General features: G+C 48.6%; 1 protein-coding gene and 3 non-coding genes across 4 annotated transcripts; all 4 read right to left on the bottom strand.

The window, feature by feature from the left end:
* Positions 1–550: 550 nt before the first annotated feature.
* RPL3 (ribosomal protein L3) lies at positions 551–8,175 on the bottom strand. The gene is made up of 10 exons (XM_004373872.2): positions 8,011–8,175; positions 6,958–7,150; positions 5,880–6,048; positions 5,102–5,237; positions 3,702–3,888; positions 2,928–3,088; positions 2,147–2,248; positions 1,779–1,874; positions 1,147–1,266; positions 551–653 (listed from the first exon to the last, which is right to left on the bottom strand). The coding sequence occupies exons 1-10, from the start codon at positions 8,158–8,160 to the stop codon at positions 609–611; spliced, it is 1,359 nt and encodes a 452-aa protein (XP_004373929.2). The 5' UTR covers positions 8,161–8,175; the 3' UTR covers positions 551–608.
* Positions 3,546–3,639, bottom strand: LOC111820134 (small nucleolar RNA U83B). The gene has a single exon (XR_002823679.1). It is a non-coding gene; the product is annotated as a small nucleolar RNA U83B (small nucleolar RNA).
* Positions 5,238–5,292, bottom strand: LOC111820136 (small nucleolar RNA U82P). Its single transcript, XR_002823681.1, has one exon. It is a non-coding gene; the product is annotated as a small nucleolar RNA U82P (small nucleolar RNA).
* On the bottom strand, positions 7,453–7,518 carry LOC111820133 (small nucleolar RNA SNORD43). The gene has a single exon (XR_002823678.1). It is a non-coding gene; the product is annotated as a small nucleolar RNA SNORD43 (small nucleolar RNA).
* Positions 8,176–16,787: the final 8,612 nt, after the last annotated feature.

Below are 16,787 nucleotides of genomic sequence, written 5' to 3' on the forward strand. Positions count from 1 at the left end.
CTTGTCCACCTTTCACATGCACAAGGCAATCGAAAATACCACGGCTTGGGGTCATGTGCACCTTAGTCCTCAAAGTGACATTTTTCCTTTCGGACACTTAATGTCTTTTGCAGATTTACCCAATGCAATGTTTGATTTCTTGACTGCCGCTCCCATGGGCGCCGACACAAAAGGACCTAACAAACCCTAACTGGAAGCTGCCCCTGCCTGGATTAAGGGAACCCAACCAAATGACATGTGCGTTAACAGACCCACAGTGGGTCTCTGCCCCGCTGTGCTCACGCCATCCCTCCTATCTCCACAGCATCCTGTACAAACATCCTATTTCTCCAAGTCCAGCTGCCTCACTGCTGACAAACAGCACACAGCTTGCTGCTCGGGGGAGGGACAAACCAAGGCTTGGCAAGGCTGGCATCTACCCCCTCCACCTAGACCAGGTGTAGCTGAGGGCAGCACCCCTGTGGGGACCAAGGGCCACCAAGTGGGGTGATGGTAGGTTCATACTGTCTCTGCCTTCTCAGCTTCCTTGGACAAAAAGTCAAGACGCAGGTGTCACTAGAAAATATTTTTTATTGAGATCCCACCAGCTGTATAATCTATTCCTGACATTAAGCTCCTTCTTCCTTTGCAATTCTGTCTTTCTTAAGCGGTCCCTGTGGAGAGAGGTGCAGGGGGTTAGGGTTAGAGTGGAGCAAGATGGCCAGAGGAAAAGACTACATCCCACCCTAAAACCTGCTGTCGTTAAGTCTACTCCGACTCACAAAAACCCTGTAGGACAGAGACAACTACCCTATAGTTTCCAAGGCAGTGATCTTTAAGGAAGCAGACTGTCACATCTTTCTCCCGCACGAGCAGCTGGTAGACTCCAACAGCTGACCTTTCAGTTAGCAGCCAGGCACTTAACCACTGTACCACCAGGGCTCCTTATCCCACCCATTGTGAGTTCACAGTCACCCTCTAGGGCTTCCAAGGTGCAGCTGGGGGATTCGAACTGCCAGCAGGGGCCAATACTCTAGGTCAGTCTCCTCAGACACAAGACTGCCTGCCTGCCCCTTCCCAAGACCTCCAGGAGCCTGCCCAGCTGCTTCCTTCTGCCCAGCTCCCCCAAAGGCTGATGGGCACCCAAAGCAGACTATATCAGCTCACCATGAATGCTTTCTTCTCCTCCATAGTCTGGAAGCGGCCGTGGCCAAACTTGGAGGTGGTATCAATGAACTTGAGGTCAATCTTCTCCAGGGCCCGGCGTTTAGTCTGTACCAGCAAGGACTGTTGGACAAAAGGCACTTATAAAAAGCCAGGCCCTTCTCAGCAAAATGTTATTCACAACCCACCACCTAAGAAGTCAGGATGCACTCAGTCTGTAATCCGTCAAGGAGCAAGACCGCCCCATCCTGGAACAAAGGCTCCTCCCTACTCTCCTCCCAGCCACCTCTTGGTCTGAGGCCAGAAGGTGCCCAACTCCCACACCAAGGAGCACCCTCTACCACCAGGCAACAAGGATGCATGTGAACAAAGAGGCAAACAGCCCCACCAGGCCAGACTGGGAATTTCCTCCTTTCAGGACTTCAAAGCAGTGTTAACATTGAGTGGCAATACCCTCCTTCCTTCCCTTCCTTTGAACTCCCCCAAACAAGACTCCCTAACAAGGCCTTGTGTGTCTGGGGCCCATGTTCCTTAGTCTGTTTAACCTCTCTGCACCTCCATGGGAGGGAGCCCCTTGCTGAAGGGTCTCGGTTACAGTGCCCTCTGCCAAGCAACCAGGAAGGGTCAAGCCTCACCTTGCGGAGAGTCAGCACTCGCTTCTTGGTTCCCACCACGCAGCCTTTCAGCATAATAAAGTCGTTGGTCACTTCACCGTAGTGGACAAAACCACCCTAGGAGCAAAGGCCAGAGGGTCAGCAAAGGTCTCAAACATGGAGGCTGGAGACAGATAAGATCAGGACGGCACAAGCAAGTTAAGGCGTGCCACACAGGAGGAGCGCACAGCCAGGCGCTTCAGCTGGATCAGCTAATGCCTCTGCCAACAGCCCCCATGAAACACCAGGCCCCCAAAGCACCTGGCTCCTCATCCCACAAGCCACCCAGCAGTGCCCCACAGGGCAGGGCTCGTACATCAGAGACTTGGAGGAGACAGCTCATTACTCACCAGAGGGTTGATGCTCTTGTCAGACAGATCGTAATCAGTTGAGGCATTGTTTTTGATTAGTTTGCCATCCTTGATAACGTAGCCCTGGCCAATCTTGTAGATCTAAACACAAGAAGTGCACTTGAGTATAAACACTCAGAAAGAGGGAACCAGGCACAGAGCCAGCCTAGGAGGCCCAGAGATACACACAGCCTAGACAAGGCAGGCTGGAGGAAGAATCAAGTAACTCCCCATGCTTGGCAAAGTAGAGGGTCAGCAAAAAGGAGACTGCCTGACACGCAGCCACGACTGTGAAGACGGCTTGCACACAAGCGGGCAATGTTTCATCCTGTTGTAAACAGGACTGTTATGAGTCAGAATGGAACCGACCTCACAGCACCTAACAACTCCCACACACCCGTGGGCTGTCATGCAAAGGACTCTGGGAAAGCAGCTGTGAACTCAGTCCCAGTGAGGGAACATTCCAGGGAGAGTCAAAGTGCCAGGAGGTGCCCAGTCCAGGACTTACAAGGGACGAATGACACTGCTGTACACTGAGACAGAAATGCCTTAACCTCTTCTCCCCGGTCACACCAAGGGGTGAGCCACAGAGCCTTCTGTGAGGATGACACCTGACAAAGCATCCTGACACCAGGATCCAGAATCACCCTTTCAGACGAGTGACTAGTTCGCATGGTACCAAAAGCACAAGGGCGAAAACGGACTGGAATCCCCACTCCCAATCCTAGTATCAACTCTCTGTAACCAGGGCCACTGTCCTCAGTCGACAAACTTCCCTCACCTTCTTGTTGATCTCAGTGCGGTGATGGTAGCCCTTCTGCCCAGCACGTGCCACAGAGAAGGCCACACGGGCAGGATGCCAGGCCCCAATACAGGCAACCTTGCGCAGCCCTCGGTGGGTCTTGCGGGGTAGCTTCTTGGTGTGCCAGCGGCTGGTGACCCCTGGAATGGACACAAATTGCTGTCACTGGGTGTCTGCACCATAAGGAGCCTGCAACTCACCCCACTGGCCCTTCCCTGTGTTGAGTGCTTGCTTGTATTTGTTGAGTTTGAGATCCAACACTGAAATAATCACCAGCCAATGAGAAGTCAATGCGAGGCACGAGCACAGGTAGATTTAACCAGAGTATCAACATTCAAAAGCCTCAGTGGCCTCCTCCCTGTTTTCTATCAGATCAAACACCTTCCTAGACATACATCATAAGCTCCAAATCCGGGTAAGAGCAAAGCCTCGGGGAAGCAGTTCTGAACCAGATGGAGGACACGTGCATCGAAATCCATTAGTTTGGTTTCCCGATAACAAGAGAACTTAACCTTCAAATTTTTTTGTGGTGGCTGCAGATGGTAGGGGTTCAGATGTACAGCAGACCCCACACTACCAGTCATCTCTGCCCACAGGGCTGTTCTCAGAAGGAAGGCAGCAAGGAAAATTTCCACACTCTGACTCGGGCGCTGTGCCCAGCGCTCATTCCAGAGCCTCATCACTGAACAGCTGGGCCTGAGATCATTCCCATTAGAGGGTAAACCACAGCAACTCAGGCCCTGCGAGGCTCACCTTTGTAGCCCTTGCCCTTGGTCACCCCGATGACGTCGATCATCTCGTCCTGCCCAAACACCTGGCTCACGGGCACCTGCTGCTCCAACCTCTCACGAGCCCAGTCCACCTTCTCAGCCACAGTGCCTCCGTTCACCTGGATCTCCATCAAGTGGGCTTTCTTCTGGCGCAGGGGAAGCAGGCGCATCTAGGAGACAGATGCCACTTAGCTCCCCTGGACTTCAAGCGCCCCCCACACGGCAGAGGGCCTTCAGCATGTGGGCCATTGTCAAGGTAAACAAGGTCCCTCTGAGCCTCGTTCAGTTTTCCCCACCGGCAAAAGGACTTTCCCAACTGCAGTGTGCTAACTCCCCACCAGGTTCAGTTCACCTTTCAATTCTGGTGTCCGACCCAGAGTCAGACACATGGGGCCCAAGCAAATAGGCAGATTTGATCAGACCCTGAAATCAACTTGTCCAATGTTCCCTTCCGCCAGTTCCTTTAGGGTAGTCTTACAGCCGTCTAGCCTTACAACCCGCTTCAATTTGGAAAGAATAGCACAGCCAACAGTCAAGATTACGGGCTGATCACACAACTAAGGAAACAAACTTATGCATGAAGCTCTCATAAGGCTGCCCAACAGAACTTTCTTCAGTGACAGAAACGTGTTAAAATCTGCGGCCACAAGGCTACTGAACATGTGAAACACGGCTAGCAAAAATGACTAACTTAATCTTCCTAACTGCGAATTAGCTAGAGACTACCATGTGGGACTGCACACGGCTGGGCGTTCTGGTGAGCAGCTTGCCTGGCTGTCTGAGCAGGGGTCTCACAGGGCAGTGGTGTGCAGGCAGGACAGGCGCTCAGTGCAAACTGGAGGCACCCATTCTAACCAGGCAACCAACAGGCGTGGCTCCCACCAAGCCGGTTTAAAGAACACCTAACGGCCAGCCTCTCATCACCACTTTCAGGTAAGCATTATACAATGTTGAGTCACCCAGTAAAACAATTTTTCTAAACCAGGGTATAGCTTCCCTACTCAAGGGCCAATAGGGACACAGTGCCCCCTGCTGGCAACAGAAAGACATAAGCACCACCTGTGGGGAACTGGACGCATTCTGAGATCACTGCCAACCAAGTGGCCCCAGGAGCCCAGGGAGTTGCTGTGCTGTGCTGCTGTGTAACCTCAAAGCTGCTCACTGGCCTGTCTCCTCCACTGGGAGGTAATGTTTAAGGAACCGCAAGTCAACAGTCTTGCCCCTACCCCAGGATCCTGAGCCTTCGCACAAAATCAGTTTGAGGTGATGATGAACCCAGAAGACAGCCAAGCCACCAAAAGGTGGCATCACACACACAGGTTGCCTCCAAAGACATAAAGGGGTGGGCAGAGTTACCCTCTGGGCACCACCACAGGTGCTCACCTGGGTGTGAGCAATGATGCGGATGACCTGGCAGTACTTTTTCATGCTGTTGAAGTCCTTCTCCAGCTGCTTCTTGCCATCGTCATCTTGCCACTTCTTGCAGTACTTGGTGAAAGCCTTCTTCTTAGATTTATGCCTTCAGGAGCAGAGCAGAGTTGGGGAGGGAACCGGGCACAGACCTTCATCACCCTTCCAAGGAAGGGTGAGCGGAAGGCGCACTGGCACCAGGAGGGGATGGGGCTCATTGCCGGCTTCTAAGGAGCCTTTTCCACCGGCAAGCGGAGCCTGGATGGAGCTCATCGGGCAGAGCCGAGCGGAGCTGAGCAGAGGTCCACAGGTTAATGCAAGTCATGGCATTCACAACAGACACACTAATTCTTGCTCCAGTCTAGCCATTAACAGAGTGCTACAACACTCCATTCTGTTCCTCAGGAGGGAGAGATGGAAAATTCAAGTGGGTCCAGAGACCATGGTCAGACTCCATCTCTGAGCAGTAAGGCCAGGGTGGAGCTGTCCTAGCTCCTCTCCTGGTTTTTACAGCTGGGGCTCTCAAACTCTCCCAGTAACCCAGAGATTAATGTCCTCAGCCCCAAACCCAGCACCCACTAAGGTTAAGACAAGAGTCAAACGATCAGCGCTGCTCCCAGTTCAGGAACCCAATGACCCTTCAAGCCTATCTGTTCCCAAATACTACTCTTAAAGCAGCTACTAAAATGAGGCCAGAGCACAAGGCTCTCTCTTCTCTGCAGTCCCTAACGTGAACCGCCCTCCTCCTCACCAGTTCTTGTAAAAGCGCCGTTTGCACTCATCACTGATATGTTCAGCAAAGACGGTCTTGAAGGTCCGGAGGCCCCGAGGAGTTTCCACGTAGCCCACAATGCCAACCACCACCATGGGTGGCGTCTCCACAATGGTTACGGCCTCCACCACTTCCTTCTTGTTCACCTCTGCAAAGAAACAAGGTTGTCAGACTCAGCCAACTGAGTCCCCTACTCAAACGGGCTGCTGTGTTTTATAGAAAAATAAACAATAACAACCGCTTTGTATTAGGTGCCCATCAGGCAAAAAGGCAACCTGCGTCAAAACACAGGTTAGTTTGCAGAAGGGAATCCCATACAGAACGTCTGCACTCACAGGACCAGTCTCATTTAAGCCTCGGTCTGCATTATTCACAGTCTGTTTTACATTTCCCCAGTACTCATTCTCGTTACCTAGACAATACACCTAAGTACTACGCCTGTAACAGGACATGGGTAACTATGCAGACAACATTTACTGCCTACTATTTGTAAGAGCCCCTGGGTGGCAGTTAAGCACTTCAATGCTAGCCCAAAGGTTGGCAGTTTGATCCCACCCAGAGGTGCCTGAGAAGACAGAACTGGTGTCTCCAAGGTCACAGCCTGAATATCCTACGAACAGCTGTACTCTGCACACATGGGGCTACCATGAGTTGAAAATCAACTCGACAGCAACAGTATTAGTATCTACCATGGCTCACTAACAGTTTTATGTTCTATTTTTTTTCTTACTTTTAATTTCACCCCAACCCAAGGAACTTTTTGGTGAGGCTTGTGAAAATTCTTACTTAGTTAAGTGCTGCCACCAAAATAAACGCAGGCAGTTTCTCTTCCAGCCTCACCAGCCTCAATCGCCAAGCTAGTACACTTCTGTCTTGTGGCTCTTGGCAAACGTGCCCACATCACGCTCCCCAATTTCAATAATCAGGCCTAAAATACGCTCTTAAACGTGTTTTAACAAGCTACAAACTCCCGATTCCCCTTAGGAGTCTGCCTTCTTCCTACAGCTTGGTCCCACCTGCACCCCACCCCCAACATTAAAGATATAGGTGTACATACTGGACCCTGGCCTGTCGACCTCCCGCACGATGTGGGTCATGCCAGCCTTGTAGCCCAGGAAGGCCGTGAGGTGGACAGGCTTGGAGGTGTCATCCTTGGGGAAGCTCTTCACCTTCCCGCGGTGCCGGCTGCTGCGCTTCCGAGGCAAGAAGCCCAGGGACCCATGCCTGGGTGCAGAGAACTTCCTGTGAGACTAAGAGAAAATGACCGACATTAACATCCAAACTTACAAGCAGCTCTCACTTCCCTGGTTCCCAGCTACCAGGCTTAGATTCTCAGCAAAGAGAATGCTGAAGAAAAATGAGCATCTTGTTCTCTACCAGCCCGTTCACTTGATTCACAGTAACCTCAGTACAGCTAGTTTCACAGGTCAAGATTCTGACCACAAGAGACTTAAGGAGCCAAGTCTATGAATAACTGATTGGTAATGTTATGTCTCCTCCCTCCATCTCCCAAAGAGAAGACGTAAATTAGGCCCCTAGAACTCGACAGAGCCAAATCAGAACATTGACAATCAGCACAGAGTTCTCTGTCCGCCCGTCAACAGACTCATCATTTGTGGTTTCTGACAACTCCAGAGGCCTTACCAGAGTTTCACCAACCGCCCCAACCATTTCAGAACCGGGCCTCAACGACCCTCGCCCCAAGTCACCATTCCCGCATCCTGCTTTAATCTCTGCACCTCCCAATTTAGCAACAACTGAAAGTAATGGCCAGTCTCCCCCACTCAAGGTCCCACTGATAGGCACAGGCAGGTCCAGACAAAGTGCTCATGGCCCCCAATCTCGATCAGCACTTAAACTGATGAAGTGTGTGGCCGGATCTGGCACGTCAGGCCCAATCAGACCGCAGGCCCCGTGGCTAATCCTCCACGCGGCCATCTCTTCGGGCCTCGATCATTTTCATAAAATAGGAAAGACTTCGGATCCCGCTGCGTTCCCCCTGCTTCAAAAGGAAGGCCCAGGTGCCTGCCGAGCCCAGATGGCGGCGATGCGCCACGGATTCGGGCGCGCAGTCACCACGGCCAGAGAGAGCCGCCATTACCGCACATACCATCTTGGCGTCAAATCCTGCCGGTAGAGAGCGACGAACGTGCGGCGCCGGGATATAAAGCCAGTATGTCCCCGCCCCTTCCGTCTGCCGAGCGCGCGCCCGAGGCGGACGTCCGGTCGGGGGGCGGGCACGGGCGCCACTTCCACGCATGCTCCTCCAGGTCTAGCGTTCGTTCCGACCTGGACATCTACGGCCAGTGGCTGGGTTCAAACTTAGTCAAAAGCCGCTGAGACGCAAGCAAGGAATTTACAATGCAACAAATTTACGGTACTCGGCAGCAGCCAAATATAATAAAACGCGCTGTTACGCAGAAATGAAATGGCTGCGTTGTTTCTTTTCATATGAACTGCAGTCTCCGGTGCGACTGAATAACCCTGCTATGGGCTTCAGTTCCAAAAGCGCTTTAACACACGGCATATCCCGTTTCAGTTCACCCGGTAGGTCAGCGTTGTTAACCATTTTGAAGGTGAGGAAACAGGTTCAATGAGGTGAAACAAGTTGCACCGCTCTTAACTACCTCTTGAAAAGAAAGCTTGAAACCCTGGTTTCCTGGATCCCAACTCAGTGTGAAGATTAAATGAGAGAATTTTTTTTTTTTTTTAAACAATGCTTCTTGCATGACAGCAACTTGACTTCTCTGAGTCTTGATTTTGGGCACCCTCCTTTAAACCCCATCTCGGCCTTCCCAGTTTCCGCCTGGAGTGGCCTGAGGATCTCTGAGGCGGCGAGCGGGGTCCCGTATCTGCGGAGCCGTCTCAGCAGTTGGGAGTCATGGCTCCAGCTGCCCAGCCTCGCAGAGCCCAGCCTGTGCCAACAAGCTCAGCCCTCCCTGTTTTCCAGATCCTCTGCATGAGACGGCCCTCGATGATGTCTACCAGGGCCCCCGTGTCACTCAGGAGGCCCCTAACTGCCCTCCTTATCTCTGGGCTTGCTCCTTCCAAATCTTTCTCGGAATCAATCTCATTACTTTCCATGACGCTTCATTTCCTCAAGATTAAGCATAAAGTCCTGAGGCTGCCGCCCAACGCTCTGACTACTTCTCCAGCTTCCTCACTACACACGCATTCACACACCCCCTATTATCTTCTGGTTCCTCCATCCCACCCCGACATGTTCTTTGATTCTGGGCCTAGTCTTTGCTCCCACTGTTGTTTAAAAAAAGAAGAAATCCTCTCACTTAGTCTTCACACCATCCCTGAGAAGCAGCAAAGATAGAGATCCTCAGTCACTTGTTGGAAACTTTTGGGGCCTGATGTGTTTCAAAATTAAGCATTCTTCAAGTTTTCAAAAGGTAATGTGGGGCGGGTGTTGTATGTTATGTAATCCTAGCACTCTAAACAAACACATTAATATTTCTGCAGGGAAACATGAATATTCACAGGGCGTGGGATAAATATAAATAGCCTCACAGCAGCTCAAGGCAGACTTCGCTGCCTAAAGCATTCAGATCAGTTTAGATTTTGCCACTAAATGAGTTAAGTTTTTGATTTCAGACTTGCAGACGGGTTTACGGACCTGCATTGTCCCCTTTTGACGGAGAAAACTAAGCTTTGGGCAAAGGGGTTCATAATTTCACAGAAGTCACACAGTTAGTGAAGGACAGAGCCCAGGTCTGTCTGACTCTAGGTTGAGTTTTCATGACCTCTGTCTTAGTTGTCTAGTGCTGCAATAACAGAAATAGCACAAGTGGTTGGCTTTAACAAACAGAAATTTATTTTCTTATAGTTAAGGAGGCTAGAAGTCCAAATTTAGGATGTCAGCTCCAAGGGGAGGCTTTCTCTCTCTGTCAGCTCTGGAGGAAGGCCCTGTCTCTTTTGAGCTTCTGCTTCTGGTGATCTTCCTGTGGTTTGGCATCTCTGTTCGTGCATCTCTACTTGTTGGTTTGTTTAACCTCTTTTAGATCTGAAAAGAGATTGACCTAAGACTACTATACTATACTATACTACACTGCACTGCACTATACTATACTACACTATACTATACTAATACTCTCTCTAAAAGTAAAACATAACAAAGAAAACCCATTCTCAAATGGGATTATAGCCGCAAGTATCCCGTTAAAAAACTCGCTGCTGTTGAGTTGATTCTGACTCATAGCGACCCTGTAGGACAGAGTAGAACTACCCCATACGGTTTCCAAGGAGCAACTGGTAGATTCAAACTCCTGACCTTTTGGTTAGAAGTCGTAGCTTTTAGTAACTCTTAACCACTGGTAGGGGTTAGGATTTATAGCACGTATTTTGAGGGGACACAATTTAATCCATACAAACATTCAACACAGGGTTCAGTGAACTCTTCACCAGAAAAGGAGCTCTGGGGTCCTGAGCCACTCATTCACTAAATAAATTAATTCTTACTGAAAGTCTGCTCTGTGCCAGGTACTATACCAGGCCCTGGAATACAGAAGGAAACAAAGCCACCACTATTACAGACCAAATGAGACAATTTTAAATTGTGATGAGGATTTAAAAAGAAACAATACCCCTAAAGCAAACTGGAGCAAGCTATTCTTTGCAAAACAAATTCCCTCTTTCCAGTCAAGAGAGAAGCCAGCATCAAGAGACCTGCACTGTCATGCCCAGCTCACTGGGCTGTTGCTTGGGCCTCAGTTTCACCACCTGTCATATGAGCTATTCATCCATTCATTCAACAAATGTGTGTTGAACCTTCTCTACCTAGTGCAGGGTTCTGGGACACAGAAGTGAAGCAGATGAGCCCTGCCCTCCAAGAAACCAGTCTTCCTGTGTAATAGCTATGGAATAGAGACCTATGCAAAACACAGTTGGAATACAGAGGGAGAATTGGTAAATTCTTCCTGAGCTGGGGGAGGATAATCTGGGAAGCCTCCACTAAAGAGATGTTGTTTGACAACCTACATGCCCATCAACGGATGAATGGATTAAAAAATTATGGTATATTCACACAATGGAATACTATGCAACGATAAAAAACGATGAAGCCATTGAACATCTTATAACATAGAGGAATATGGAAGGCATTATGCTGAGTGAATTTAGTCAGTCACAAAAGGACAAATATTGTATAAAGACCACTATTACAAGAACTCAAGGAAAGGTTTAAACACAGAAGAAAACATTCTTTGATGGTTACGAGGGTGGGGAGGGAAGGAGAGGGTTATTCACTAACTAGATAGTAGACAAGAATTATCTAAGGTGAAGGGAAGGACAGCACACACTATAGGGGAAGTCAGCACAACTGGACTAAACCAAAGCTAAGAAGTTTCCTGAATACAACCAAACAGAGGGACAGAGTAGCAGGGGCGGGGGTCTGGGGATCATGGTTTCAGGGGGCATCTAGGTCAACTGGCATAACAAAGTTTATTAAGAAAATGTTCTACATCCCACTTTGGTGAGTGGTGTCTGGGGTCTTAAAAGCTAGTGAGCGGCCATCTAAGATGCATCAATTGATCCTAATCCACCTGGAGTAAAGGAGAATGAAGAACACCAAAGTCACAAGGAAAATATTAGCCCAAGAGACAGAAAGGGCCACATAAACCAGAGACTCCATCAGCCTGAGACCAGAAGAACTAGATGGTGGCCAGCTACCACCAATGACTGCCCTGACAAGGAATACAACAGAGAGCAGAGAGTCCCTGATGGAATAGGAAAAAAGTGGGGTGCAGAACTCAAATTCTAGTAAAAAGATCAGACTTAATGGTCTGACGGAGACTGGAAGGACCCCAGAAGACATGGTCCCCGGACTCTCTGTCAACCCAGAACTAAAACCATTACCGAGGCCAACTCTTCAGACAAAGATTAGACTGGACTATGGGACATAAAATGATACTTGTGAGGAGTGTGCTTCTCAGCTCAAGTAGATACATGAGACTAAATGGACAGCTCCTGTCCAGAGGCAAGATGAGAAGGCAGAGGGTCAGGAGCTGGTTGAATGGACACGGGAAATCGGGTGGAAAGGAGGAGTGTGCTGTCATAGTATAAGGGGAGCAATTAGGGTCACATAACAGTGTATGTATAAATTTTTGTATGAGAGGCTAACTTGAATTTTAAACTTTATCTTAAAGTACAACAATAAAAAAAAAAAAAAGAGAGAGACGTTGTCTGAACTGGGTCTTGAAGAATTTCTATCTGTCAGGCAAGGAGGGCAGCTTTCCAGGCAGAGGGAACCGTGTGTGCAAAGGCACAGAGTTAAGAAGGACACTGACCTGACCTGCTCAAGGACGAGCTATGGTTTGGTGTGGCCACAGAGTAGGGGACAAGCTTAGGAAGATGGGTAGAGTCCTATGGGGTTGAAACTTCATCCTGAGAGCAATGGAACATGCTGTAGGTCTTTAAGCATCTGTGCGTTTTAGAAGAACACTAAGGGGCCAGATGGATTGGGAGAGGCCGGTCAGCAGATGGGGATAGGGTGGATGGCCTTTTCACGATTTCATGCAAGCTGTCAGGGTGGGTGTGATGGTTAAGGTTGTGTATCAGATTGACTGGGCCATGATTTTCAGTGGTTTGGCTGTGATGATGTAGTTTGGCCGTTGTGTAATGATGTAGTTTGGCAGTTATGTAATGATGTAGTCATCCTCCATTTTGTGATCTGAGGTGAGCAGCCAACCAGTTGAAGAGGGAGTTTCCTTGGGGGTGTGGTCTGTATCCAATATATATAGACATTCTGTCAAAGCTTACTCGCTTGCTCTGGATCCTGTATCTGGCTTGTCATCATCTGACCTCCAGTTCTTGGGACTTGAGCCAGCGGTCTGCTCTATTGCCTGCTGATCTTGGGTTCGTCAGCCCCTGCAGCTGCATGAGTCAGGAGAAGCCTCCAGCCTGATGCCTGACCCATGGACTTGGGACTTGTGAGCCTCTACAACCATGTGAGCCATTTCCTTGAGATAAAGCTTTCTCTCTCTGTCTCTCTCTTTATATATACATATGTGCTTCACTGGTTTTGCTTCTCTAGAGATCCCAGCCTAAGGCAGTGGGTGACCTGGAAGAGGACACAGAAGGTGGACATATAAAAGGGATAGAATCAGGAGGTGAAATGGTCAGGCTCTGAGGGCTGTTTTTATGAGGTGGGGAACAGTGAGGGCAGGAGGATATCCATCATGGAATACTGGGTAGATGGAGTTATCTTTAGAGGGGAGAAATCATTCATATATGTAGTTATGAATTCCTTTATGGGGTTGTTATAGATTGAATTGTGTTCCCAAAAATGTATATTGAAATCCTAACCCCTATGCTTACGGATATAATCCTGTTTTGGAATAGGGTTTTCTTTTTTTTCTTTGTTATTTTAATGAGACCATATCAGTGTAGGGTGTCTCCTAAACCTAATCACCTCTGAGTCATAAAAAGAGCAGATTAGACACAGAAGTAGACGCAGAGGAAGACAGACGCTGTCTGATGAGGTTGAAGGCAGATGCATCTACACACCCAGGAACTCCAGAGATTGCCAGCTACCAGGTATGTGCCACTTAACGTCCACGGTACATTCTGTGAAGTAGGACGTTATGTGATTTGACTGTTATTCCAACACCATATTATATATAAGAGAGAGGCACACAGGACAGTCACTGGGCAGGAACTGCACGAAAACTTTGACTTCTCTGCTGCAGGTTCTGTGTGGTAACCGCTGGTCTGTGAGAGCCACACCCAGCCTCCACAGTGCCATGTGCTCGCCTGCCCAGCTGGCTGCCTCCAGGCGCACCACAGGCTCCTTCTAGGGGCGGATTATCCAATAAGCAAGGTAAGCATGGGCTTGCTTGTAATTATTTACTGATCTGTAGTGAACACTTTCACATTTTTCACCACATCAAAGATTCTGCTTCTAGGTAGGGCTGACATCTGTCTCTCTTCAAACCCCACTGCACCTTCCTACAAATCAAAGCTTCTTTTCAAAGAATCAAAGCTCTGGCGGTGTCTGCGAAGTCCCTGTCTGAGACAAGCATGGTGGGACAGGCAGCCGCAGATGGCGCGGGGACCCCCTCCCCCTGCTGCACCAGGGTGCGCTGACATAGACTGGGAGAGCTAGTGAGAGACAGATAGAATCTATAGTACTTAGCAAAGCATATCTGATACTAGCTGTTCGCCAGTCAGGATTTCTGAACTCCATTTCAGTATAACCTTATGGGACCACAGACGTATATGTCGTTGGACATTGCCGAGTGGACATTATCTGACGAATACCTACACTGTTGCTGTTGTGTGCCATTGAGTCGATTCTGACTCATAGAGTAGAACGGCCCCATAGGGTTTCTAAGGAGTGGCTGGTGGATTTGAACTGCCCACCTTTTGGTTAGCAGCCTGAGCTCTTAACCACTTCGCCACTAGGGCTCCATACCTGCACTAGAAGCTGAAATAGGTTAGGAGGGACCTCCCACTAGAGCGACACCCTGAATCCAGACTTCTCTCCTCCTGAACTGTGAGAAAGTACATTTCTACTCTTTAAAGCCACCCGCTTGTGGTATTTCTGTTACAGCAACACTAAGAATCTTACACAGGTTTAATGGTATCCCTTCTTCTTCCAAGAATGGATCTAAATCTGCATACCAAGAGGTATGCAACCCCACAAGATAAAGGAAAGGAAGTGAGGAGGGGAAATAAGATGAAGCCAGAGGTGGGATCACACCACAAGTACACATTTTAGATGTCTGGGTCTGTGCCAGTAATAGTCCTCCCATTTGGTTCTGAGCCTCTCTGCAGTCACATCAAAAAGGTAAATATTACTAACATGATTCACAATAACCCACCCATGGCCATGGTGTCCATTCCCGCTCATAGCGACCCTGTAGGACAGAGTAGAACTGCCCCATATGGTTTCCAAGGCTATAAAGCTTTACAGAAGCAAACTGCCACATCTTTCTCCCTTGGAGCAACTGGTAGGTTCAAGTCACCAACCTTTCTGTTCGCAGCCGGGTGCTTAACCACTTACTCCACCAGGGCTCATAATAGCCTCATGATAAAAACAAGCGACCAGAAAAAGCCCGCTGTACCTGAAATAAGGCTTGAAAGAAATTTGTCCCAGAGGGTCGTCCTCAAGGGCCCAGAATGGGATGCAGCCAATGATGCCCAGAGCTTCATCCCACAGCGAGCACACAACAGCTGTGTACAGTCAGTGGGAGCCAGTGAACTCATGGTAACATGCCCACGATGGGCATAAGCTGTTGACAGTGGCCAAAACAACCAATCGTCTGGTTTAATCCAAAGATAAAATCCAGGGTCTGAAAAGAAATGGATTGACATTATTTGCAAATGATCCTGCAACAATACTACTTTTCAAAATGGAACTTCTAGGAAGCAGCAGCAGAAGGTCCAAGGTGTAGCTCAAATGTTCTCTGCTGCCAGGTAAAACCAGAAGTGCCAATTCTAACCTCAGTGGGAAGTCAGGGGGAACTGAGAGGGAGCAGGCTGAGGGAAGCCGAAGGGCAAGAGAAGAGCTGAGGGAAACTGCTTTGTCTTGACATTGTTTAAATGTCCATCTCCCCTTCTAAGCTGGAAGCTTCACACTGACAGAGACAGCTCTGCCCCACTCCCCACATGCCTGGCACCCAGTGCAGAGCCTGGCACAGATGAGCCTCTGGATCACATTTGTGGCAAGAGGGCATGGACACGGCGGGCCCAACCTAGAACATGAGACAATTTCACTTTCAAAAGTCACCTGCCTACACAGGAGGGGACAGGAAAGCCGGTAATAGGGAACCCAAGGTTGAGAAGGGCCAGTGTTGACGTGCCATGGGGTTGTTAACCATTGTCATAAAACAATATGTGTACTGTTTAATGAGAAACTATTTGTTCTGTAAACCTTCATCTAAACTACAATAAAAAATAAAATAAAAAAAAGTCACCTGCCTACAACCAAACACTTCATGGGATTTGGTTCCTTGGTTTGGAGGTTTAAAGTCATGATTTCATGGGACATCCCAGTTAATTCGTTAGTGCTTTTGCTCTGTCTCCTAGTTCATTGCGTAGTACCTGAGGTCTTAAAAGCTTGCAGGCAGCCATGCAAGGCACAACAATTGGTGTCTGTTCACCTGGAGCAATAGAGGAAGAAGGAGAGTCAGGAATAGGAGAAAGAAATGGAATGTGTGGCTAATTGCCTCCAGGAACAACTGCCTCCTTTGCCATGAGACCAGAAGAACTGGATGGTGCCCAGCTACCATTACTGACCATTTTGATCAAAGATTCTATAGGCGAGAAATGCAGAAGAGAATTTCAAATTTCCATGGACTCCAGACTTTCTGGAGCCATGGAGGCTGGATGAACCCCTGAACTTATGCCCTGAGATAATCTTTAAACCTTAAAGCAAAAATATCCCCTGAAGTCTTCTGTAAACCAAACAATAGTTTAGCTTAACTAGTAAAGAATGTCTGCCTTGAGCACTGAGCTCTTTTAAGATCTATCTATATGGGATCAAATTGACAACAGCAACTCAAATACCTAGATAGCAAACTTAAGAGGCAATAAATTCATGTTAATGGGGGAGGAACAACTCAGAAAAGGAGGGTGAGCATGTTTGCACAACTCGAAGAATGTAATCAATGTCACTGAATTGTACATGTAGAAACTGTTGAATTGGTGTATGTTCTGCTGTGTAAATTCTCAACAACAACAAAAATAAAATAAATGATAAAAAAAAAAAAAAGTCACCTGTCTTGCCCCCTTGAAGCAATAATGCCCCCTCTTTGAACATGAGCTCACTTCCTGATCTTTTGTGCTGTCATTGATTGCTGCAAAACCTCCCAGGCCAGATGACAGGACATTTGGGCCAGAGGGTCAGTTAATAAGAGCTTCTGGCATGAGCTCAGCATC

Source organism: Trichechus manatus, unplaced genomic scaffold (genome assembly GCF_000243295.1).
Source record: "Trichechus manatus latirostris isolate Lorelei unplaced genomic scaffold, TriManLat1.0 scaffold00027, whole genome shotgun sequence".
Taxonomy (NCBI): Eukaryota; Metazoa; Chordata; class Mammalia; order Sirenia; family Trichechidae; genus Trichechus; species Trichechus manatus.

Excerpts from the sequence above, each read along its gene's own strand:
- RPL3 (XM_004373872.2), bottom strand. The coding sequence starts at position 8,160 with ATGCGTGGAAGTGGCGCCCGTGCCCGCCCCCCGACCGGACGTCCGCCT. Across the intron at positions 5,238-5,879 it reads CGGCGCTTTTACAAGAACTG|GCATAAATCTAAGAAGAAGG; the intron begins GTGAGGAGGAGG and ends CTGCTCCTGAAG. Across the intron at positions 3,089-3,701 it reads CAAGGGCAAGGGCTACAAAG|GGGTCACCAGCCGCTGGCAC; the intron begins GTGAGCCTCGCA and ends TGTCCATTCCAG.